The 25,829-nt window shown below is 31.2% G+C and overlaps 3 protein-coding genes across 4 annotated transcripts in view; all 3 read right to left on the bottom strand.

Annotated features, from left to right (window-relative positions):
* LOC128180931 (uncharacterized) overlaps window positions 1-5,163 on the bottom strand; it is a 51,090-nt gene extending 45,927 nt beyond the window's left edge. Inside the window, exons 1-2 of one of the 2 annotated variants that reach the window (XM_052849147.1) lie at window positions 4,838-5,163; window positions 237-497 (exon numbers count right to left, since the gene is read on the bottom strand). In XM_052849147.1, the coding sequence (XP_052705107.1) occupies window positions 237-497; window positions 4,838-4,892 (316 nt within the window). In that variant the 5' untranslated portion in view covers window positions 4,893-5,163. The remainder of the gene's footprint in view (window positions 1-236; window positions 498-4,837) is intronic. The other variant, XM_052849139.1, reaches the window with a different exon arrangement.
* Window positions 5,164-7,865: 2,702 nt separating this feature from the next.
* LOC128180917 (uncharacterized) overlaps window positions 7,866-25,829 on the bottom strand; it is a 123,175-nt gene continuing 105,211 nt past the window's right edge. Inside the window, exons 56-69 of the mRNA XM_052849122.1 lie at window positions 13,477-13,602; window positions 13,176-13,319; window positions 12,755-12,872; window positions 12,364-12,432; window positions 12,126-12,203; window positions 11,902-11,977; window positions 11,463-11,553; window positions 10,944-11,014; window positions 10,718-10,849; window positions 10,494-10,610; window positions 9,284-9,435; window positions 8,966-9,104; window positions 8,206-8,308; window positions 7,866-8,112 (exon numbers count right to left, since the gene is read on the bottom strand). Coding sequence (XP_052705082.1) covers window positions 8,051-8,112; window positions 8,206-8,308; window positions 8,966-9,104; window positions 9,284-9,435; window positions 10,494-10,610; window positions 10,718-10,849; window positions 10,944-11,014; window positions 11,463-11,553; window positions 11,902-11,977; window positions 12,126-12,203; window positions 12,364-12,432; window positions 12,755-12,872; window positions 13,176-13,319; window positions 13,477-13,602 — 1,478 coding nt within the window. The 3' untranslated portion in view covers window positions 7,866-8,050. The remainder of the gene's footprint in view (window positions 8,113-8,205; window positions 8,309-8,965; window positions 9,105-9,283; window positions 9,436-10,493; window positions 10,611-10,717; window positions 10,850-10,943; window positions 11,015-11,462; window positions 11,554-11,901; window positions 11,978-12,125; window positions 12,204-12,363; window positions 12,433-12,754; window positions 12,873-13,175; window positions 13,320-13,476; window positions 13,603-25,829) is intronic.
* On the bottom strand, window positions 16,271-24,276 carry LOC128180954 (uncharacterized). The gene is made up of 3 exons (XM_052849171.1): window positions 23,639-24,276; window positions 20,119-20,308; window positions 16,271-18,070 (listed from the first exon to the last, which is right to left on the bottom strand). Exons 1-3 carry the CDS (start codon window positions 23,836-23,838, stop codon window positions 17,414-17,416), a joined length of 1,047 nt encoding a protein of 348 aa, XP_052705131.1. The 5' UTR covers window positions 23,839-24,276; the 3' UTR covers window positions 16,271-17,413.

Here is a 25,829-nt window from a genome sequence, read left to right as displayed (position 1 = left end):
CGCTTTATAAAAAAATAAATCTTTTTGATTGCTGTGCCATGCCAATGCGACTTAGAGTTATCTAATCGGGCAGCTTATAAGTAAATCTTCATACTCGGTACTTTTTAACCAGTCCAAAACAGAGGACAATTAAATTTAACGGTGAAATATGCATTAGTATTTAAAATGCAAAGTAACTTTTTTCATAACTGCACCAGATTTTTATCCATTGTCAAACGTCATCTCCATCAACTTACCAAAACACCCCAATTGTTTTCCATAAAACCCTGGTCGACAAACACAGACGGGAGTGGCCTCGTGAAAGGAGCAGTCAGATACCGTGTGGTTACAGCTGTGTTGTGCCGTCACACAGTCACATGATGGTCCATCAAACCCCGCCTTACAGATACACGCCCCAGTGGTCTGGTTACAGGACAATGTATTGTTGGGGTTACAGTGACAGGGCATGCAGCTTGAGATGTTTTTGTTGTACACCATCATGTCGGTACAGTTGAAACCTTCCAGAAAAACATTGAGTGTGAGTGAAGTAATATCAATCCTTATTAAAAACTGTTATGAGTATATTGGTATCAGATTTGGCTCACGAGCATACGTGCCAAATAATGCACATTACTTGAAAGGTTCCTCAGATTTGAAATTATCTTAAATCTTTTTTAGAATCTCTTTTTTGTAGTTACATGATTATCCTCACTTGTATTACAGCCACACATTGTAATAGATAATAGATAAATTAAAATCCTAACGAGGCTTTTAATTGATAAAGTCTCAATCATAATGCAAGAAAATTATCAAAAATGTGTTGCAAAATATACTTTTACAATTAATACAAAGTGTGAAATATATATTATAATTTGTTTTTCAGGAAGATGGGAGAAATGAAATTGTAAGAAATTGTGGGAGGGGGTACAATTCTTAAGCTTTTGTCATTCATCAAAAAATAGTCGACAAACATTATTAAAAAAAATGAATAGGCATTTCAAGTAAATACAAAAATACACACCAGCATGTTACTATTGTTCAAAAATTGTCTGTTATTGTCTTTCCTAAGCAAGTTTTAATAAAATATTGTCTTAAATGATTAGCTTTTCCACTCTGCAATTCATGTATGGATAATTAAATTTGGTTGCAAAAATATCTTGTTTAACAAACAGCATTATCAAATTGGGCATTTCATACAAATAGACTTTGAAAAATTATCAAATGTAACTGATTTTTTGTCAAAAGTTATGGAGATATTAAGTTCTATACAAGAAATGATTTAAAATCAAAATGCTTTAAAAAGATAACATTAATGAAAAATGACCAAATAATATAGTGCCTGTTTTAGAAAGAAAAACATAATTAAAAGTGCATCATTTTTTTCTGACACAGGTTGAATAATTAATTGGTATTATTTTGTGTATAATTTGGAATTGGAGTCAGCGAAACTTTATTTCTTGTGTGACTTTGAAGTTAATAGATTTTGTTCTATTCAATATCAAGTTTCTAAAAATTTATTCGATTCCTTTTTGGGTTTTTTTAATTTAAACTTTTTGTAAATCAGTCTTTGGTCAATTTCAGTTATCTCTTTCTCCTCTTTTCGTCATCTTTCACTTTGTTTCTTTTTAGCTCACCTGAACTAAAAGCTCACGTGAAGCTTTTCGATCAATTTTGTCCAGCGATTGCTGTACGTTTGTTTGTCTGCCTATCAATTTTTCAAAACTTTGACTAATTCTCCAGCACCAATGGACCATATTAAACAAAGGCATTTCTATGTGATGGTTATTTAAATTTGTTAAAGTGCCACACCCTTATTAAAGGGAATATAGTTTTGTTTTTTTTTACATTTTCAAAAAATCTCCTCAAAAACCTTTGGTCAGAAAAGTTTAAGCATGTGTAGAAGCATCCTCTAGTTTCATTGATTCAAGACTGTTTTAACCATGATTCCCATGTGTTGGATGGGGTCACAGTGGGGGTCACATCGCTCATATAAGTAACATTGGTTATATCTCTAATTAGCTTGTGGCAGCTTTTTGTATCAAGGGCAGGCTATCCAGACTAATTCAAACAACTATCTATTTATCTCAGCTGATTAAAAGCTGAGACAAAACTGAGAAAAAACAATTTCTTAACAGAATTATGCAAATTTACTTGTATATGCTTGTTCATAGAATTTGTTTTATTTGTGTACCTAATATACCGAAACAATCACCATGAGAAAATGCATTACTCAACATAGAAATGTAAACAATCCCCCAATTAAACATATAATGAGAAATAATAAACTAGTTATACTGTCATTAATCACCGGTCCGTTACACTCCTAATCAATGACAGAGAAAATATGTGTAAATGTCAACTCTTTAAGCTATAAATATATTTATTTAGAATAGATAAAAACTGTAATTGTACTGTAAAAACCTAACCCCTACCTCCGGAATTAGGTGCACCTCTTGACCCTATTGATAAAGTATATAGATTTGAGATATCCTCGTTCTTGCATGAACTTTTAATATTTTACATATAAAACGCTACTCGTTTTTGTTTTACAAACATTTCTTCAATGTATTATTTAGCACTTTAATCCCAGACCCCTGCATTGTTCTGATTCAAAGGGATAGAACAATATTGAACTTTTAATTTTGAATAGAAGCTGTCTGTAAATCTATTTTAACATATTAAAGCATTTCGGTTCTTCAGATGAATAATTTAAAGTAACCTACATACGATTTAAGCTCAATTGCTTTTAATGACATTTTTCCATTTTTAAAATCTAGATTGGATAATATGGGTAGTTTTAATTTTTCATCAAAATAATAAATCGCGGGGAAAATTCAGAATTTGCAATTCTTTGTTTTGTCCAAAAAAACTCGAATCTTTTTATTTCTAAACTTTATATATGTTGTATTTGTTGAAGTTTTATCAAATGTTGCTTTCTATTGTTATTTATGAGCACATTTAATTAGTTTATAATAATTTATCTTAAAATGGTAATTTCTTTATACTATTGTCACAGGGATACAATTTAATATAATTAAGTATTTAGTAACTCTTTTATTTACTCATTCATTCATCCATGCATTTCGTTATTAACTCATTTATGCGTTACTCGTGTTTGAGCGGTATTCGTGTTCTGTCACGTGATTGTCTTATTTTGGGTTGTGATTCATCCTATACGGTAGTAGCTACAATATGTCTAGATTTGGAAATGTTTAAATAGGTGTGTTTGGTCAGTGCGCAAGTGTGAGCGATATAGCACTTAATTTATAATGTTTTGCGCCATGCTTTTAGAACATAACTCGTTTGCCATCAGACAGAGACAGTTTCACGACTTGCTTGTTACAATAGTTGAAACTGCCATTAGTTTTATACTATTATGTTTATGTTCTACTAAGGGCAAATTTAGTGAAAAATACTTTCTTTAATTGTGTTTATATTAAAGGTAAAATGTCTAAATATTAGAAAAATGTAGCGTCAATTGTATGAATGTTTTCAATTCAGGTTACCTTCTCTTCATTTTCACTGTCATTTATCTTAATACAGTGACGTTAGAAAACGGAATCATGCACCCTTTCATTTATTTTGTACGAGTTGTAACGACCCCATGATATTTTTTGTAAACAATTCGAGCTTGTTTACAAAAAAATGAAATCTTTCCTCTGTGTCTTGCTTGTAACTTTCTTCTTTCATTCAAATTTCGGTCAATTATCCAAAATGCTAAAGTAAACCATTTGAGGCAAAAAATATAAAATATAAAAAATTGACCTCAAATTGTGTTGAGGTCCCTTTATGTTTTGTCTTCTATATATTTCTGTTATGAACAATGAAGCCCTGAAAGGGCTCTTCCAAACCCTTTCGGTCGCAATTTGAACAAATTTTAATTTACCATAAAATAATTCTAATATTGAATTAACTTAAAGGACAATACAGGCTTCTGTGGAATCATCTGTGTTCGTGGGGAACCTATGTTAGTGGCTTACATAGGTTATCCTTGTACGTAACTTTTATATCCCCTTGAACATACATACAAGCATACGTATATACAGGCAACGGACAAATTATTCTTGGTGAATTGAATGAGTGATGTATTATTTTTCCCTTTGCAGTTATTGCCAAGACTTTTGAGTATTTTATAATCTTTTGAATTTCGCATTTTCGTATGACACCCCACATGTGCATGTAAATGTGCTGTGTGTTTCTGTCAATTTCTACAGAGCTTTATATCACATTCAATTGTCATAAGAAATATAGGGTATCATAAGTATGGTAATATTTTCTATTACATGTAATAACACAAAGAAGAAGTAGTAGTATACTAGTTTATATTATTTCAGCGATGTTAATTTACATCGATTAATTGTCTATCAAGCCTTTGTTACACATATTGCTAGATACAAATGATATCGGTTGCCCAAGAAACAATTTTTTCAAGAGCGGGCAATTGTGATCTTAAAATCCAATTAGTTGGATTAGTTATGCTGTTTAATTCAATACCTTTGTTTGAATATTGATTTTGCGCAATTGTTTGTTTATTTCATTTTGTGCTTTGTCTAGCAAAACCGTTGTTGTTTTGTCTATCCTTCTTCTTTAGGCAATAAACACTGTTTGTTTTACATTTATTGTTACTTCTTTTGCAAAAATGGTGTATATTGCATTTTGATCATATTTTCCTTTTCATTATTAAAAAACATGTTTTTGGTCATTAATCTGACCTTATTCATTACGTTTTTGCTGCCATTAACCCAAGTACTAAAACAAGTTTTTGATTAATTTTCTCGCTATTTTGTGCCCTTTCTGCCAACCATACCATTGACCTACTTTCTATTTTGCATCACAACAATAATAGTAGATATCTTACCATTGACAAGACCTAGGTTTGCTAGAACGAAACACAGCCATTTCCAGTTCAACATATTTGATGTGGCAGCTATCCATGAAAACAGCAATACAAATGTTTGTAACACTAACGTTCCACAAAAATGCAGGGCTTGTTCTTCTAGTTAAGATTTGATGTGAATCGGGATCTCCGGTAAAATTTCTTCGTATCTTTTTTAAATACCTGCAGTTATGAAAGTAGCGAAACCGCGTGCATTCTTTTGTGTATAAACACCAGAAAGATTGCCGCAGCAAAGTGTGTATACATGTTGTTTTCTGTGACGTGTTTTAAAATGCCAATCATGCAAAACTCGACCTTTGCATTTCGAAATGTTGTTATGAATGAATTACTCAAAGGTTAGCACTTGTCTTTCAAAAGAATTTGTTGTAACAGTATCATGTTCTATTATGATATTTTAGTATCATTAGACAATAAGCTATTGCTAAAGTATCTCTTCGTTATTTCTTTTTATCTTTTGTATTTATAAAACATGTATTGAATATACATTTTGGTATTGTCTATTTTTATTGTACATTTTAAAGATATAGTGTATATATAGGGCTAATGTATATCAATTTTATAAACAAATATCATAGTTAATTCGATACGCAAGGACATTCTCTTCGTATGAACAGTTTCTAAGGCGAGGCAAGCTACTGACAAACAATTTGATAAAAATGACTATCAACAGTCTCGTTTAAAGTCATCTTTTCGCAAGAGTATGGTCGATACAACGACCTTGTCAGCATGCTGACTAACGTTTTTCATACTGACTGTTATACCATAATTAATCAACTAATTGTTTACGGACTTTTTCGGTTTTTTCCCGATTACGAGAAAGAGCACACAGCGGGTGTGACCGGTCAGCAGAGGATGCTCACTCCTCGTAGGCACCTGATCCTACCTTTTAGAGGTTTTTAGAGGGCTTTGAATTTGTATTTCGTTTTATATATTTTTGAGATGGTTGACGGTTTGTTATTGTCATATTCATAGTAGCAATAAAATTATCCTGATCAAATGGACCTTGCAACCAACATCCGTGGAAATTATTTTAAAGATAATTGGCAAATTTTGGTAACAGTAAAAAATATTTTTTTTTTTGTTTAAAATAAGCATTCGATGGTATGCAAAATTCCTAGTCGGTTAAACGCAAATTGTTTAGACTGATTAGCTGATTACACGTATAAAAATGCACAAAGTGATGTCATATTATTCTATATTATTCACAGTCATAAATACCCATTTAATTTTCTGTTTTTAAGTAAATGAGAAAATTTGTAAAATTTCATGTTTTTCATTGCAAAAAAAAATCAAGCAGAATCTAAATAAACGAGAATACATGCGCATATCATAATTACGTAGCTAGTTCAACTTTCAAAATAAAGAAAGCATTTTAATGTTTATATATTACATCTTTCTATAAACAATTACTTTTAATATTTATTTATGCCACATATTAGTATATTTTCATTAGATACATGTACAACAATCGTAAATATCATTTGTCTGTGAACATTCATCTTGAAAATTTACGCAATTTAATGATTTTAAATCCAACAATTTCTTCAGCGATATGATGCAAAATATAAAGGGAATAATACATACCCTTTTCCATATCACAGCCAGTATGAGCCCGAGACTTCGAAGGACTGAGGAATGATATTGGTCGAGAGCTGGTACAGGCTGTGATATGGTGTACACCCAAAACACTGGAAAAGAACAGGCACACCAAGAACCCTTCCCCTGGCAGTATAAGTGGCTCGATACGTTACAATGGCTATATTATTTTACATAATAATACAGGGTGTTTCTTAATATCTGATACCATTTACTCTTTGAATAACTTTTGATTAAATTTATATACAAAAAAACATCAAATGCATTTTTATAAATGTGTATGATGTAAATTTTCACTCAACAAATTTCACAAACATTCACAGGTTTTTGACAAATTGGGCGTTGTTTATAAAATCAAGAAATTTTAAAAGAGTTCTCCAAATGATGTCCTTTTTTTTTTTATCAATGACGACGTTAAGTCAGTGAGTAAAGTTCTTCACAACAGCCACTGTACGGATCACATTCCTTCAAATCTTCTCACAATTTAAATAATCTGTTGCTTGTTGATGTGCTTTTCCCCAGGATATTCTGTTTGTTTAAACTTGTACAACTATATCTCGAGTCTGTGTTTGATAATACAGTTCAAAACCGAGGAGGCCTGCTCTCCGATTTATCTTGATTAAAATTCAATTCAACCAAAGATATCTGATGCAATTTTGTTACATCATAATTTAAATGAAAGCACTTTTTTCTCCTTAACTTCTTTTGTTGAAAAAATAAAAAGATTTCATTTTTTATTTGAGTCACAATTTACATGTTTTAAATAAATATTATTTTATTTATACGAAATAATACCTCCCTCGATACAACTCATCTTCAAAATTGCTTTACCTCTCAAATGCAATTAACAAGTAAGGTTAAGATTTATTACATATATAAGCTTCCTTTATAACATATAGCTAGGTTGTCAAATGTTATTTGATAACTGTCGTTTCATAGCACTAAGGCATGTATCCGTTTATGGTATTCCATTATCTATGTAAACACAACATAATAAGATTATATAATAAGTAATTCTTTTTTATTTCTCATTCGAGTAAATTAATATTTTATACATGTTCTTACAAAAAGTTAATACTTCATGCATTATAAATCAAATATATTATTTAAAGTAAAAAAAAATGTACAGTAAATCCAAGAATTAAAACGCACAGTAGTATCGAAATATTGATAAAATGATGTATTCGAAAAATAATTCGTATATAGCAATAAACAATTCTGGATTTAACACAAAACATGCAATGAAGGAAATATTATTAATACTATTGAGCATATTAAAAACATAAATCGAGACTGCTTTTGCAACTATATTTACACGTTTTTTAAACAAAATGCACCAGAATTTAAAAGCAGATGGAACTTGTAATGACATTCTGGTGATATAATGTTCTTCTTTTAAAAAACTTCTCAATGCTATAAAGCTAGTAGGTAGAATAACAGCAAAGAAACTAAGTATATTAAACAACACAACATTAAACAGGAATTCACACTCAAAGTGTTTTATAGAATAAACTTCTTTTTGGATTTTGTCTTCTGCTTCGTTTTTTGTATTTGAAACTTCTCATGAATGGTTTTCTTTTAAAACTTGTTCGCGAAATGAGTTTTCGTTTCTGTCGGTGATATTTCTATCAGTCCAGTATCTGTAAACCAATCACAATATATTTTTGGGTATTAATGCTGATATTTGCATTTGTAAATACATTATAATATTTTATTTTAATTTTTTTAATTACCCTCATCCTCCGAAGTTATTTCCTCAGTCAATTTATGTGAGGGATTAGTTTTCCCTTGCTCCAGATAATATCCAACACACTCAAATAAAAATTTGTACTGGGTCTACAACAGGCACGCAAAGCATGATTATAAAAACACAAAGACAATTCCTGAGAACAAAATCTCTTAACGTATTTTTAAGAAAGTGATTGCGTTATGCATCACTGGGTATGTTCTATACAAGATTTTCTTAGCATGTAATTTGTTGTTGTTGTAACTTGTCAAACTTTAAAAAATACGCTTTTGCGTGATAAATATCATGTCAAATTAGGTATAAGAATATGAGATTTTGTAATTTTTTGTTGTTTTCTTGGACTACAAAATTTGATGTTTAAAAAGGTTCTAATTGATTAAATTAGATCATTTGCCTCGAATTCATGAATTCTTTTCATGAATTCTTGGAAATAATATTTCACATCAATGAAATGGGATGCATATGCGAACCAATAAATTGAAACTACAAAAATAAATATGAGGGGTGGCTGTAGGTGCACAAAGCAAATATGCAGTAAGTATGCAAACTCTATTCTTTTAATTCGATTACCAGGTGAAAAAAAATCGTTTATACTGATCAAAACGAATAAAGAGTACGGCGAGTCTTTCGTCTTTGGTTTAGAGAATAGGAATATCATATCTAAAATAACTCTTTAAGTATCAGTGGAACATAAGTTACAGTTACTATCAAAACCAAAACATATATCATTGACAAGCATGACTCACTTCGTTTTCTATTAATTTTTCTCGATTGGAAATAAGGGTGTGGACTAGGCTGAAAATATCCACGTGAGTGTCCCCATTCTTGATAAGTTGGATAAGGTAGTCCATTGCAACAAAGACGCCAGATTTCCCACTTCCATTTCTAAAATATAGATACGCTGGAGTGTACAAGTTGTATTTAAAACTAAACAAATCTAGCTTAAATGATTTTAACCAAAGGTCTTAAATCTATTAGAATTTGAAAAAGAAAGTTGTTGCCATGATCAGTTGACAATTAGCAACAGAACTAAATTTCATTAAATTTACATTAAACGTACGTACAGACAGTGAATAACAAAAGGTCTGCTGTCATTTCCACCCTCAGCATTGGAATGAACAAGTGTGATGAGATTAATTAAATCTTGGCATTCATTAGTTGTGAATTCGGATAGAAAAGAAGCTTGAAAATGGTTCACCGTATGACTCATGGATCCCTGAAAAGTATTTCTTTGTTTCCGATAAAATGTACAGAAATCCAATATACATTTTTATTATCGTTGAATTGAACTCATATAATGTCTATTTGGTTCATATCAGAATAAATCAGAATAAATCGATAAATTAATACTTTGACTAAATACGAAACTCACGAAAATTGAACAAACAATTGTTTATATATTTTTTTAAAATAATAATTAAACACGGTAGCTAGAAAGAGAAATGGTGTACATTTTAATAATTTGCATAGCGGCTATAATGTGAACAAAATGGCGATTTGCAGTACAAAAGAATACAGGGACAGGAATGAGAAATATCACTAATTTCAAACATCAGTATTTCGGAAATATTTTTCCCTCATTTGGTTTTGTTATTTACTCCATCTGCAACGAAAATGAGATTGTTTTGTTTACATTAGATATTAGTTGGCTGTTCGTTTTTAATCTTGTTTTGTTTACATTAGATAATAGTTGGCTGTTCGTTTTTAATCTGAAAAATCGAATCGGTGGCATTGTAGGAATAAAGTATTTTTGTGATGAAAGACCTCGTGAAGAGATTTTTGATTTATTTTTAAAATCATTGTCATTTACAAGTAAAGTTCTTCCACATCTGTTCAACAAGTTTTTATTGCAAACTTTGTGTCAGAAATAATGACTCAAACTTAATAAGTATTTTCGATACCTTTTCAGTTTTAAGTTAGTTTTCAACCGTATTAATAAGCTATAACACTTGGAACTAGAAAAATTGCATTGCCCTCTCACATTTCCATTATAAAATGCACGTTTTGACATAATCATAGCAGTCTCAAACATGAAAGGTATGTAATTTCATTTGAAAGGTAGGCAATTGTAAGACATATTTATATTAATGAAATCAGAGTGAGGCGAAATTTAACTATTTAATAAAATGTACATGATTCCTCCATATGACAATTTAAAAGAGAAAATTTAAATCTTATTTTATTTTTTTTTCCTTCAAAAACTATCTTATAATGAAAATTAACGATATATAAACTATCTAAATATTTTTTTCAGTTTACAATAAATGATCTTACCTTTGTAATTTTCATGCACCGAAATGTACATCTATTAACTGTCAACGATGAAAGAACTTGAACCTTGATCTTTCCATATGTCTTGCAAAGACCCGTTTTTGTTGGGAAATACACTTCCTGTTATTATAAACGTTACATTACTGCTACTATATACTTCAATTTGTTATCAGTGCATTTGAATACTCGTAAATCTATGTTTATGGTAACATAAACAGTAAAGTTACCTTCTCGGTATTTGATACTAGATTTATAATAGAAGAGACTCTTTGTTTCCAAACCATCCTCCAAAAATCGTTTTGAGTGGTTATCAGTGGATACTGTGTTACGATGTAGTATGGATAATGACTGTGTAGACCCTTTAAAAAATCATATGATTATGAATGCAGTAATCACAAGATCAGGTGTCAAAACTGATGTGAGCATTTAATTATAGTTTACTTTATTTCTAACCTCTATAACACTTGCGTTGATATAATCATCAACACTGGTTGATCCTGATTCTCTCAGTCTATTGAAATCATCTATAATAGAAAAATTATTTGTACTGTCATTTACATTTCATTGGCAAAATGCAAACTACTGAAAAAAGCAATTGCTAGTTACTCTAAAGGTAAAAAAAAAAAATGAAAATGAAAACGTAAAAAAACAGTTTCAGTATAAGAATGTAAACGATGAAAACATGTGATCATATAGACCTTTTAGACCTGATAGAACTTTTGAAAAACAGGCATATAGCATAAAACATTTGAATCGTATTTGTATCAGCTTTAAGCATGTTGTAAACCCTTTAATTCATATGAAAATCGAAATATTACAAATAAAAACGGCAGAAGCGAAGGAGTCAATAATTCGTTATTAAATGAACGAGAATTCATTGCTGAACCTTAGTTTAACAGAACGTAAAATCAATATAAGACAGCAGTAACTACTATGTAGTTCTTAATATTTTGAACAAGTTTAAAACATTACATGGTAAAATGGCTTTATTCCTGTTTTTGTATCTGTTTTTTGAAGAAGATCCAATATCTGTTGGCTTTGCTGGACAAGATTGCAGGATTTTCTGCAAAAACAAATGTCATTATTAAACATTTTCAGTAAGACAATGGTGTAAGCAGATTATACATGTGGATATAGAGAGAAGAAAGCAAAAGTATTAATGTTATAATATATCAAAAAAGTGTAGCTTACCTAAAAGATCTAATCAACATTTACTAAATCCCTTAACCAGCTAACTTTGCGACGCATATAGAATATCAATGACCTCTTGATAAATTAAATCTAGAATTAACTTCATATTCAATAAGGATGTTTATGGTTAAAATCTTTACAGAACCTATCGCGAAAAGTGGGCTAGTTTTCCAAACACTGAGTTCACATATTATAAAAGATAAGTAACATAGTTGTTTACCTGAAAGTCGTCCTCTGGCCAATTCATATCATCGCACATCTCTTGATATGTATTTAAAAAATTACTGAGACGAATTCTAAAAACAAGAAATATTACCAAATGTAACAGAAATAACAATTCCTCTATTTCTTCACACACACACACACACACACACACACACACACACACACACACACACACACACACACATACATACATATATGCCTGCCTATATGAAGTTTTACCTATGGCGTCCATCACATCCAGAGACATTAATCGATATAACGGAACCCCGGTGTGAACTTTTGTCATCAGTCGACATTCTGAAAAAAAAATAAGAATCATGACACTAAATCTTCAATACTATATACCTGCGTGCTTTGGGGTTTTTAATGAATTCAATATACGTGAATATCCTTTGAAAGTAAATGGAATATGTATATACAATTGACAAAAGGTCGTGTTATTTTATACGTAGCTTACCCATAGAGAGGATTAGATGTTGACATCAGCTCAGAATAAGTATAGGCAGCGTTCTGATCTCGACGCATTCTACATATATATTCATCATTATAAAAACTGATTCTAAACAATCGCACTTATATAAATAATATTTGAGTTCAGATAATTTACGCCTTATAATTTGTCAAACAGTTTGTAAGGTTAATTTGCTTATACTAAATTTTATATTAGCGAATATTTTGTAGTTATTGAAATCAATTCGTTTCATTTAAATTCTTTATCAGAAACATTTACAAAGTTCTACGAGACAATTGTCACATTACTCCTTTTTTCCAGAAAATATATATATATATATATATATATATATATATATATATATATATATATATATATATATATATCGTGACTTTACAGACAATATCCTTTTCTTCTGGCAAGAATTACTGTGGCCGCTATAAGGAGTGCGATTATCAAGAAAACAAAGAGGAGGAAAGGAATCATCCAATACTTTGGCGAAGATGTTCGAAATTCTAAAATAAAAGTTAACATTATTGATGTTTATTTTTTTGATAAACACATTGTCAATTATGATATTTGTCGTAACATTCATATACAGTGAAAACAAAAAAATATTTTAAATTTGGGAAATCTATGTCGTTTACTAGTATACAACAGTTAACATTTTGATGTTATTAATTTCGTTTGCAAAATGCATCTAATGCCAATTTATTTTTTTGTATTTTAAATTTTTACAGACATTTAATTATTCAAAACAGTTTTAATGTATTTCCTATATTCAAACAGAGTAACGTAAAGTAAAGGTTTTATTTTACCTGTTTTATCGGTATTGTCCAGACAGTAATTGTAATTTTCATCAATGATTGTATTTGGTGGACACAGACACAGTTTATCCACGGCATCGCAGAATTCTGTTTTACATTCTTTGCTTTCATAACAGGCGGAGTTCCAAGCTTTCTCTACAACAAGTATAATATGTATTCTATTTTTATTTTTGGTATTTTTAACATTAACCGTAACATCTAATGGAAGAATATTGATCAGGTGTTTGTTCAAGATTTTATATCTTAGATATCGTTTTTAACTCCTTATCAAATAACAAGACTAATACTCTACTTTTAGCGCACGTTGCTTCATCCCATTTATAGAAGTCGATTTCACAATTACACATACTGTCCACACATGATGCATTGTTGGCTATACATTGGATGTCAGTAACACATTGTTCTCCGAGTATGCGGGCTTTAAAAAGTAAAATAAATATAATTAAAATTCCCATCTTAGTATCTGATAGTCAAGTTTTAACAAGAGGCCCAGGGGCCACATCGCTCACCTGAGCAACAATTGCCTTAATTCTGATCAAATTAGCATTACAGTATCAAAATATCTTGACAACTGAGTACAGCAGATCTTGCTAAAAAAAATTTGAAAATCTGCCAATTTTTATCCACCTCTTATTTTTTGGTAAATACCAAGCCCCTTTTGTTGTTGTACCTGTAAGAAGATTTTTCTCTATTCCTATAACCCACCCCCCCTCCCCATTTCGTGGCCCCACTATTCTCTAGGGAATCATGGTTTCATCAAACTTAAATTTACCTTTAATCTCATAACCTGTGCTTTCACACTAAGTACTGAGTTTTGAACCGAAAACTTTCCCAGAATATTTTTAAAGATTGTAAAACTTGATCCCCAAATTGTGGCCTCACCCTACCCCCGGGGACCATGATTTGAACAAACTTGAATCAACACTTCCTGAGGATGCTTCCATTTTAATTTGAGTTTTTCTGGCCTAATAGTTTTGAGAAGAAATTTTTTAAAGATTTTCTCTATATATTCCTATGTAAAACTTGATCCCCCAATTGTGGCCCCACCCTACCCCCAGGGACCATGATTTGAACAAAATTGAATCTACACTACATGAGGATGCTTCCACTCAAATTTGAGCTTTTCTGGCCTGATAGTTTTTGAGAAGAAGATTTTTAAAGATTTTCTCTATATATTCCTATGTAAAACTTGATCCCCCAATTGTGGCCCCACCCTACCCCCAGGGACCATGATTTGAACAAATTTGAATCTACACTACATGAGGATGCTTCCACTCAAATTTGAGCTTTTCTGGCCTGATAGTTTTTGAGAAGAAGATTTTTAAAGATTTTCTCTATATATTCCTATGTAAAACTTGATCCCCCAATTGTGGCCCCACCCTACCCCCAGGGACCATGATTTGAACAAACTTGAATCTACACTACATGAGGATGCTTCCACTCAATTTGAGCTTTTCTGGTCTGATAGTTTTTGAGAAGAAGATTTTTAAAGATTTTCCCTATATATTCCTATGTAAAACTTGATCCCTCAATTGTGGCCCCATCCTACCCCTGGGGACCATGATTTGAACAAACTTGAATCTACACTACCTTAGGATGCTTCCATTTTAATTTGAGTCTTTTTGGCCTGATAGTTTTTGAGAAGAAGATTTTTAAAGATTTTCTCTATATATTCCTATGTAAAACTTGATCCCCCAATTGTGGCCCCACCCTACCCCCAGGGACCATGATTTGAACAAACTTGAATCTACACTTCCTGAGGATGCTTCCATTTTAATTTGAGCTTTTCTGGCCTAATAGTTTTTGAGAAGAAGATTTTTAAAGATTTTCTCTATATATTCCTATGTAAAACTTGATCCCCCAATTGTGGCCCCATCCTACCCCCGGGGACCATGATTTGAACAAACTTGAATCTACACTACCTGAGGATGCCTCCACACAAGTTTAAGCTTTACCGGCCTAATAGTTTTTGAGAAGAAGATTTTTGAAAAATACCAACAAATTTTCAAAAATTCTCAATTATCTCCCCTTTAAAAAGGGCGTGGCCCTTCATTTGAACAAACTTGAATTCCCTTCACCTAGTGGTGCTTTGTGTCAAATTTGGTTGAAATCTGCCCAGTGGTTCTTGAGAAGAAGATGAAAATGTGAAAAGTTTACAACGACGACGACGACGGCGACAACGACAACGACAACGACGACAGACAACGGACAAATTGTGATCAGAAAAGCTCACTTGAGCCTTTGGCTCAGGTGAGCTAAAAATCAAAATTAAAATATAACAAGAGGCCCATGGGCCACATCGCTCACCTGAAAATGGGTGCAATTTTGGAAAATGATAGAGGAAATTCGGACTAAATTAAACTTAAAATATGAGCTTAAAACGATTCAGTTATAAAATTAGTAAAGCTATTGGTATTTTATCATTTCCCAACCTACAAATTGTTTTATATCTAATAATTAAAAAATAAAGAAAACCTTGAAAATGGTGGACAATTTTGAAATTTTTTTACAAAAAACATTCAGAGGTCACAAGCAGAAAAAGTAGGTCATTGGCCTGGTTATTTGAAAGTGAAAAATAGCACCACAATAGTGGGGCTACAATGTGCCATAAGTAGTTTTTCGTTCCTATTAGTGGATTTTTTTTTCGCCCCTGAGTAAACTTAATCCTTAATGACTATTAAATGGTCTAATTAATTTTTCACTTAAATGGTTTGTTAATTAGACATTCTAAGAATAAGGTTGTCTTATAGCTGACCAGGGTGATTGGTTCTATGATTAATCAATGAACACTTTCCATTTAAAAGACCTGTGCAGGCATCAGCGATATACCATGGGTAATTAAATGGAAATTTGTGGTCATTAGAGTGTTACCATGTGACAAGGATAAATTGATTTACAATTTCTTTGATATTTTCGAATTTGTTCAAAATGATGTTATTAAAAACACACAACAAAACCAAGATATTGTTTTGATTGAAGTACATTTAAGAGGAAAAAAAATGCAAATATGCTTGACTTGTTGGACACATATTTATTATTTTGGAAAAAGGCGAAACAAGATATTACACAATTTATGTTTAAATCAAGAAAAGAAAAACTATTAAGAAAGGTGCACAAAAAAACTTATAGTAATTGTCTGAATCTAAAACATAGCATAAATGGTAAAACAGCAGAAAAATGTTGCATATGTAATGGTAATTCAAGGATCACTAGCAATGTGAAAATTATAGTAAATTGTTGAAGAGGTTTTTGGAATTTTTAGAATTAAAAAAAGAGTAAAATTATAGATCATTTAAAAAAAAAAATATAATAATACAATATTTATCGTCCATAAACATATTTAAAGTGTTTGGTCAAGGAAAACTTTTAATTGACTTGTAATAAATCAGTATTTCTGTCACTAGCATGGCACAGAAACGAAAGTAAAGTATTTAAAAAAAAAAAAAGAATACTAACTAAATTTAAAAAAAAGAAAACAGAAAATTATTATTGACCCAATGGACAATAACTGTGTTATTTTTCACAAAAAGTAGCAAAAGGAACTGGAGTTAACAGAAATAAACATCGTATCTGTACAGAAATGAAACCTGTCCAGTACCTTAAACATTTGAAAACATTTACTGTTAACAACTGTCATCAAAAAATAATACTAACTAAATTTAAAAAAAAGAAAACAGAAAATTATTATTATTGACCCAATGGACAATAACTGTGTAATTTTCAGAAAATGTAGCAAAAGGAACTTGGGTTAACAGAAATAAACCTCGTATCTGTTCGGAAATGAAACCTGTCCAGTACCTTAAACATTTAAAAACATTTACTGTTAACAACTGTCATCAAAAAATAATACTAACTAAATTTAAAAAAAAGAAAACAGAAAATTATTATTATTGACCCAATGGACAATAACTGTGTAATTTTCAGAAAATGTAGCAAAAGGAACTTGGGTTCACAGAAATAAACATTGTATCTGTACAGAAATGAAACCTGTCCAGTACCTTAAACATTTGAAAATATTTACTGTTAACAACTGTCATAAAAAAAATAATACTAACTAAATTTAAAAAAAAGAAAACAGAAAATTATTATTATTGACCCAATGGACAATAACTGTGTTGTTTTTCAGAAAATGTAGCAAAAGGAACTTGGGTTCACAGAAATAAACATCGTATCTGTTCGGAAATGAAACCTGTCCAGTACCTTAAACATTTGAAAACATTTACTGTGCATCAATTTGCTTCCAAAATTCTCAATATTTGAGATTGTGAAGAAGTAACTTCAACTTTGAAGTTTGACTTTGACAGAAAGTAATCTTCGATTTCGTTGTCAGATTTTAACTCTCTTGTTTCACGGAAGTTAGTAAGTACATTATGTGATATTGCCATTTTCTTTGGTTGATCATTAGATTGAAATCTACAATTGACCTGGATTTTAAATGATTGGTGTAAGTTTTTTGTTTTTTGTCGCATTTGACATGTTGGACATTTTACTGTATTGACATCTGGATTGAATACACCGATTGCTTTGTTACAAGCACTGCATAGTGTGAAGGAGTTACATGATACTGCATCGATTATTAATGTATCAATAACACTGATCGCATCAGTTTCTGCAGTGTTTACAGATTCAATGTCCTCAATTCTATCAATGATGGTGTCTGGGCAAGTTGTGATTGACTTGATGCCATCAAAACTACGAAGCGATACAGATGTCATCTTGTAAGATTTCCCAATTTCCAGCTGGTCAATGTGTTTGTCCCAAGCACAGACTTGAATTGTGTCAGTTGCATCAGCTACTGTAATATAAGACTTTCTGATTACTTCACCAGATTTAATAGCTTGTAGAGTTGGATCCATTTTGTTCATTACTTTTGCTTCAATTGTAATCTACAATGAAAAAATAGATAAGATATTTAATATGAAATTGGAATTAAAATTGTTAAAAGTATTGCATAACCCTTATGAAGCAGGATTTATGGAAAGGCTTTTTTGCAAAAAGTAGAACTGTCCTAATGGGAGTAATACCCCTGCAAGGCTAATTTCGAATGGGGCAATAATTGAATTTAATAATAAAGGTTTGAAACACATACAAATAAAAACAATCTGGAAATTAAAATGAAAATTGTCAGAATTTCACTGTAAATACATATGTATAACAGTATTGAGTAATACATTTACAAATTTATGTATCGTATGATATTTTTTATTATTTCATTGTTTAAAAGAAAAACCAACAAAATGACAATAACCCCTCTTTTTGGAGTAAATGGAAATACCAGAAGCCAAGCAATGCTCTTATGTTGATAAAACTTTATATATCTTTCTAATAAGAGTCTTAACATATGCAGTTAGTTGTTTCAAATTTCCTCACTTTCTCCTATGGTACAATGGAACTCCATATCAGAAAATTGATCCCATAGGACAATGATTTTCTTTGATGAGCTTGTTGAATTTAATTAACTCCCAAAACATTACCATAATTACCATACTATGTAAAAATGTGTAAAAAAAAAAAATTTAATATTACAAAAAATTTCAAAATTGGGAAAACACTACAATGATATCAGTAGTTTCGAATTTCATTTAAATTAATGCCCTATAGGGTCACTTCATCAATTTACTTGACTAATAAATTTAAACAACTTCTAAAAAAAGTTAAATTCTTTATTAATAATGATATTATTTTTTTCTTTATAGTGATAGAAACTTTTGAAACAGTTTTAAAATAGCCCAAAATCCCGCGCCCATTTTACAGCTTATCAATTTTCGCTCACATAATGGCTTCCTTGGGACAAATGAATTCAGCCACACTTGTCTTTGATGTTCTTATTAACTCTATTGAATTTATCATAAACAGACAAACATTGTCATATGATAGAATAGTTATAAAAAATAAATTTAGTTAAGACATAAAGACAAAAAATCTCCATCTGGATGTATTTACCGGTATATAAATATATATTTTAGAGTGTTTTTATTAATACTATTAATTAATTCATCAAATCTGTAAGGATTAGCTCCCTTACTTTTCAACATCAGTGTACAATATATAGAATAGGGAAAATGAAAACCGTCATAAAATCATTAAATCTTGTCTGATCTTAAAAGAAATTGCAGGTGCACATCTTCAGATGGTGATCAACAGATGTACAAATTTTCAGACTGTTCCATGCAGTAGTAAAAAAGTGAAAAGCTGTCAATGTGACAGCAAACCGGGTTTTCTTTTATAGGGGGGGGGGGGGGGGGACGGACAAAGTTGCGTCTACAGACAGATGGACGGACAGACAGACAGGGTGAAACCAATATACCCCCCCCCCCTAAACTTCGTGTGCAGGGGTATAAAAAGAATGACTTGTTGTGGGTTTAAATTTCACAATTAGGTATATTGATGACATCAATTGCTGTAGAATATTAAAACTTGTGGTGCCTCAATTTTTGGGTATTTGTGGGTGTTTGTTACCCATGAATTTATATCATCAACGAAAAGTAATTATGAAAGTCATTGAGTTAAGTTTTCTCAATGAAAGTAATAATAACACATCATTGAAATTATATTGGCACCAATAAGGAAAAATCACACAATCTATGAAAATTTGCTCTCACAAATTTTAATTATTCCACAGTAATAATTGTGTTTCCATTTGTATATCACTTGAATTATCCAAGGTAATTGAAATAAAGGATATAATTGAGTCTGGATTATCTGTTTTATTATTTAAATATTTTACTTCAAGTGTCATGAATGATAAATGTGATAATTTCAATTTTTGCATTGTCAGCTTTACTTATTTATGTAGGAATATACTGTCATCACCTGCAAGTGTGCTTGGTTAGTAGAAGTATTTACTCACATGTCAATTATATGCCTGTCAAATATTGATAAATAAGTGATTGAAAAATGGTAACCAGAGGATTAATGGAAATGTATAAATTACCTTCTGAAATGGATTTAGTCCTGATCTTGCCTCTTTGATGGTGACTGTTTTGTTTAATTTTGGTTCCTCAAATCTAAATTGTAATTGCCTCTTTGGAGCAGAAACTTTGGATCTTGAAGTTACTTTTATATCATATCCACCTGTTTTAGAACTTATTGTTTTTTCCACTTTAGAGAGAGTTACTGGGCTTCTATGAAAAAAAAAAGTAACACAAATTGGTAAGATTATAACGTATGTAAACTTTTAAAATACTTTGTAGCTGTTGAAGTGATTTAATTCTGAAAATGAAATCAATTAAAGGAGGCCGACTTTAGTTTTCATTACGCATGATTTTGCGTATTCTAGTAGGAAAATTAATAATTTTCCTACTAGAATGATTGTTTAAAAGTGTACACAACAGCTTTAATTAACAAGAGGCCAATAGGCCTTAAAGGTCCCCTGAGTACAATAGCCCATACACAAACTTTTCAAGGAGTCTTATAAATGCATGTAATTTATTTTTATTCTGAAGTAGAAAAATTATAATACTGTAATGACGACCACCTTCCTGCCTGAAATCTTTAAAAAAGGACTATAAAACCTATAATTTTAGTGAAAAACTTACACAGATCATAAAAGATTGTATGACCTGATATTGAAAAGATACATGGCTCTGATAGAAAGTAATTTTTCCCACATTTGTTAAATTTCAAGGTGGCTAGTAGACATGTTTTATTTAAAACAACCTCTTATCCCCCATCCCCAGAGGCAGACAGAAACTCTCCACCAAAAAAAATTTTTTTTTTTTAAATATTCCCGTTTTATTGGATCTGTTTCAATTTTGAATATTCAACCCATTGAAGCTTGGAGCCATCTTCTGGTATATATAGAAAAATTATTTTACATGTATTGTTTATCAGTGATTTTGGTTAGCCAATTATTTTTTTACTATTAATGAGTCTAATGTTTAATCAAAGAGTTCAAAGACTGTTTTTGTTTCAAATAAAATAAAACTTGCATAGTTCTTCTGATCATACAACTTGTTAATAACATTATATTTAATGATTAATAACTCCATTATGAAGAAGCAAGGGAAGATAACTCCATTATGAAGAAGCAAGGGAAGATAACTCAATGAACTTTCACAATATCTTAAGTTTGATAGATAGATTCATTCTCTCTTTTCTAAATATATGAATTAACCAACTTGTTTCATTGAAATTCCTGAGCAGAATAAAATAATAAGACAAATATACACCCCCCTTCAGCAATATTATTAAAGATGACAACTTAATATTTTAATTTTTTTTAAATATGCAGTCAGTTTTTTTTTTGGTGTCAGTAGACCTTTATTAAACATTCTATATACATTAACACTAAATGACCATTTTGGCCACACCTTGCATTAGGAAACCATACGCTATATGGGTGTTTTGGCCACATTTTTAATGTTTTAATATATTGATATTATATGGCCAAACTTCCGCCAGAGTTCGTTTGTACCAAACCAAACTCTTCCATGCAGGCATTGTGGGCTATATTGGCTCCACCCTAGAGCCTGAACCCCTAACCCAGGGGCCATGAATTTCACAATTTGGTAGAGGGCTTCATCGACATCATAACCATGCATTCAGTTTTTTCCTCATATGAGTGGGAGTAGAGAAGAAGATTTTTGAAAAGACGGCTTTTTTTGCATATTTGGCCCCACCTGTGGCGCTCCGGGGTTGGTAGAGCCATGAATTTGACAATTTAGATTCTTCTTACCATAGAGATGCTTCACATAAAAAATGGCAACAATTGGCCTTGTAGTTTTCAAGAAGAATTTAAAAATGTAAAATTGTTAACGCACAACAACAGATGAAGACCAATTGCAATAGGTCACCTAAGTGAATCTGGTGACCTAAATATCATCTAAAAGTGACGGAAGCAATGACATGGGACAGACTATAATAAAATGTCTGAGGAATTTTTTTGAATCAATATATGTATATATATATGTATAGGATATGTCTGGAAATAAGATTAATTGGTCCAAAACTAGCGCAATTTTTGTGTGCCGTAAATTGCAGATTTTTACCATGAGAGGCACTGTGCCTCCCAGGTCATTCCTCCGATTTTTTTCAGACCGGGAGTTACAGACCTTTAGCTAAGGTTCAACACTGAATGTTAACGTGCGAGTACCAATTACTGCAGAGTATCCATTATTGCATATTGCTATAAAAACAACAATATTTCCCTTATATATTCATTGTTTTTAGCTACAAATGAAAATAAATAAATAATTAAGTTTTTAAGACACTATAAGAGTTGGGAACGAACAAAATTTACTTTAAACATCTCGGAACTCAGCTTAACAAAAGTAAGCCTAAGAAAATGTATCTCATTTGTATCCTTGCAATGACACATGCCAACGAATGTTTGACTTGCAATCCACTTTGGTGACAGGGCATTTTTTGTATAGGTGTTAATTTGAGATGTATATAATTCTGTGTTATGATATTTGAAAGAAATAAACAAGATACCATTTGTACTACACAATATTTAAGAAAGAAAACTGAGCGTCTGCTTGCTTGTACAACGCCATTTTGTCTGCAACCTGAAGCGGATCAAAGATTTATCCTTGCGCACCTGTGGTGTAATGTGGAGGCGTTGCTGTTAACTTTCACACATATTACTTCTTTTACTGGACACACTGAAACTTATTTTCAAGAGCTTTTGATAAATAAACAATGCATTTTTTAAAATATTTTTAATCATTTGCCTCGAGATTTTTGAAGCACATGTTCGTCTGTTTGTGTGCACATGGTAGCAGAGAAATAAAAAACAATCCTGTTAATAATATGATGGAATTGCTTTAAATTAAATAATTTTTCATGTTATTTTTTTTGCATTTTATCTTGTATTGTTAAATTCTTTTAAAATTTTGACCTTTTTACCGATTAATTACTGAAAAATGACGAAAAATATGAGTGACAATAATGGGTATTCGACTTCCTGTAAATCGAAGATCATGGACAGGGTTAATTTTTACAAGTGAGGCGGTATTGATGATTACTTAAATAAAGTATATGAACAATACAGAGATTTGCAATAAAAATTTTACATGATAGCTTACATAAAGAGAGTAATGAGGAAAGTTGTGTATTTTTGGGCTGTAATGGGTACTTGCACGTTACGTAATCCAGAAAGTTACACTTCAGGCACGTAGCATTAGGGGGGGCCTGGCGCCCCCCCCCCCACTTTCTCTCGCAGCAACAAATTTTTTAAAAATTTACATATAAAAAATGGACTAATCATGGAGTTGCCCCCCCCCCACTTTTTTGGGAGTATGTAAAGAATTGATACGAAAAAAAATAAAGATATGAGGAGTAAAATTGAAGTTATATAGTAGGCCAACCTTGTCTACATTTTTTGGACGAGTCTGGCCCCCCACTTTCAAAAACGACGCTACGTGCCTGCACTTCACTATAGTTCATAATAATTTTTGTCATGAGATTTCATAATAAACACTAGTTAGGCAATTTAAATATAATTTACTTACTTTGTTTTCTCGATGTCCTTCAGAACAGAATTGTAATCTTGTACAAAACATACAAGATCGGTGTATTTTCCCTCCTCCTGAAATATTGCGTTAAAGTAGTTGTTGTTATTTCTAGACACTTTCAGTGGAGAGACGTTGTGAACGTAACCTTCTACTTCTATCGATTGCTCGTCTAACTTGATTTTTTTCGACGCAGCCATTTTGACGACTCTGACAATTTGGCGGGAATGTCAAAACATGAGGCCTACCTTATATGGTCAATCGGGTTCGTCTCGAATTGACGGAAAAGGCCGAGCGATGTTCCGATTGTTTATATGGTATATCCCATTTATATTATATTCTTATTGTGATGTTTTAAATCAGAGTGCTTGACACATGTCAGAAAATAGGATTTGTAGAAAAAATATCATTTGAAGGAGAGAATTGAAGAAAATATAGTATAGCTTACCCCAGACTCTCGTTCTCGAGAGCGAGAGTCTGGAGGATTCGAGACTAAAGAAAACATTTCCTACTTTTACTTTCATTTTCAGGGTGGCATTTTGTCGGAAAACTAATCTGACTCTAGATGACATTACCAAATTTTAACAGGGGAAAGGCGGTTTAATATGATATATACGACTATTATTGATTTCTAGACTGGCAATACCTGTTTGATATGCGAGAATAGAAACAGAGGAGCAGTTGATTGCAAGAACATTCGGAAAACTTTCTGTTTTCCTTGGTCTCCGGAAAAGGCCCGAGATGTTGCGATTGTTACGGGAAATGAAAATCAGATGCCAAAAGGTCACATACTATAATATTTTTTACTCATTGCTCATTTATTTTTCAAAAATACCAAGGCAGATGAATGGGCAAATTTGGTTCCCTTTAAGGCATGAATGGAGAGAAGAACGTAATTAAGCCTGATCTCTCTCTCTCTCTCTCTCTCTCTCTCTCTCTCTCTCTCTCAGATTACATAATTATGTATATATTACATGTACATGAAAAATATGAAGTTCGAAATCATTTTGATTAAAATTATAAGGAGGGAAATAGGCATACATATAGCTATTATACATAAATTTCTAATATATTTATAAAATATATTTATCATGCCATATATCAATGCAGCTGCCCACCCCCCCCCCCCTTTCTTACATACCCCTCTGACAGATAGATGAAGAAAACAACAAATGGTAAGTTTGTTTTTTAAATTTGTATATCTATATATTTTTGTTACACTTTAACACTTGAAATGATAATGGATAGGCATGACAATATATATTTTTTTCTAGATCTATTAAGTTAATATATTAGAATACGTGTAGATATAAATTGATTATACAACTGGTTAGAAATAGTCATTTTAGCATTTAAATTATTGATGCATTGCAAAGTTTTATTTCCATAATTTCTGATATTCTCTTATTATGTCAGTTGTCTCTTTTTGTGGCGTATAGAAATATAACTATAACTACAAATGTATCATGTGTATGAGTTTGGTTGCTGGCATTGAACCCTGATTGCCCAAGATGTATGAGGTCTGCTAGAAGGTTTACTAATTGTAATACTGTAGTAATATCTTTTTGGCACTCTCATCATTATTTTGAGTCTTGGGCGTCATTGTTCATGGTAATATACCAGACATTTTCACCTGTAGATGCACAATGTATGTAGAAAGTGATATAGGTTAATTTGTATGATTAAAGGTATGATTTTCTCAAGATTAATTATACCTGGTATGAGATAGTAATTATGGTAAGTGCTGAAAGAGGGTGTTGAAATTTTGTATCCAAAATAGTTGCTTCATAGTGGTTTTAAAAACTCCTTATTTTGGATTTTATTGTTCAATTTAGTAAGTTATATTCTTTTGTGTCAGTAGTATAGTTTTCTTGAATCAAGGCAACTATTAATGGGGGTACATTAAATTGATTTATTCGGTATGTATGCAATGAATTTCTTAATTATTGTAAATTGTTAGTTTCACTTCAAAAAGCTTTTAATGCCTAGTATTCATATCAGCCCTGTGTATTTAGAGTTAATCTACTTTATTTAAGCTCTGAATATGCAATCAAATATTTTATTTGTGGCATTTTTCAAAAATTTAGACGAGCTCTGAGTCAAATATGAAAATATTTTTACATGTACTATATTATGTGAAGGAATGTTTAGGCTTCACATAAAAATTGATTAGAACAAGTTTGTTTTGGTT

Source organism: Crassostrea angulata, chromosome 1, assembly GCF_025612915.1.
Source record: "Crassostrea angulata isolate pt1a10 chromosome 1, ASM2561291v2, whole genome shotgun sequence".
Classification (NCBI taxonomy): Eukaryota; Metazoa; Mollusca; class Bivalvia; order Ostreida; family Ostreidae; genus Magallana; species Magallana angulata.
Note: the sequence above shows the minus strand (reverse complement) of the source record. Positions and strands in the feature narration are given on the sequence as shown.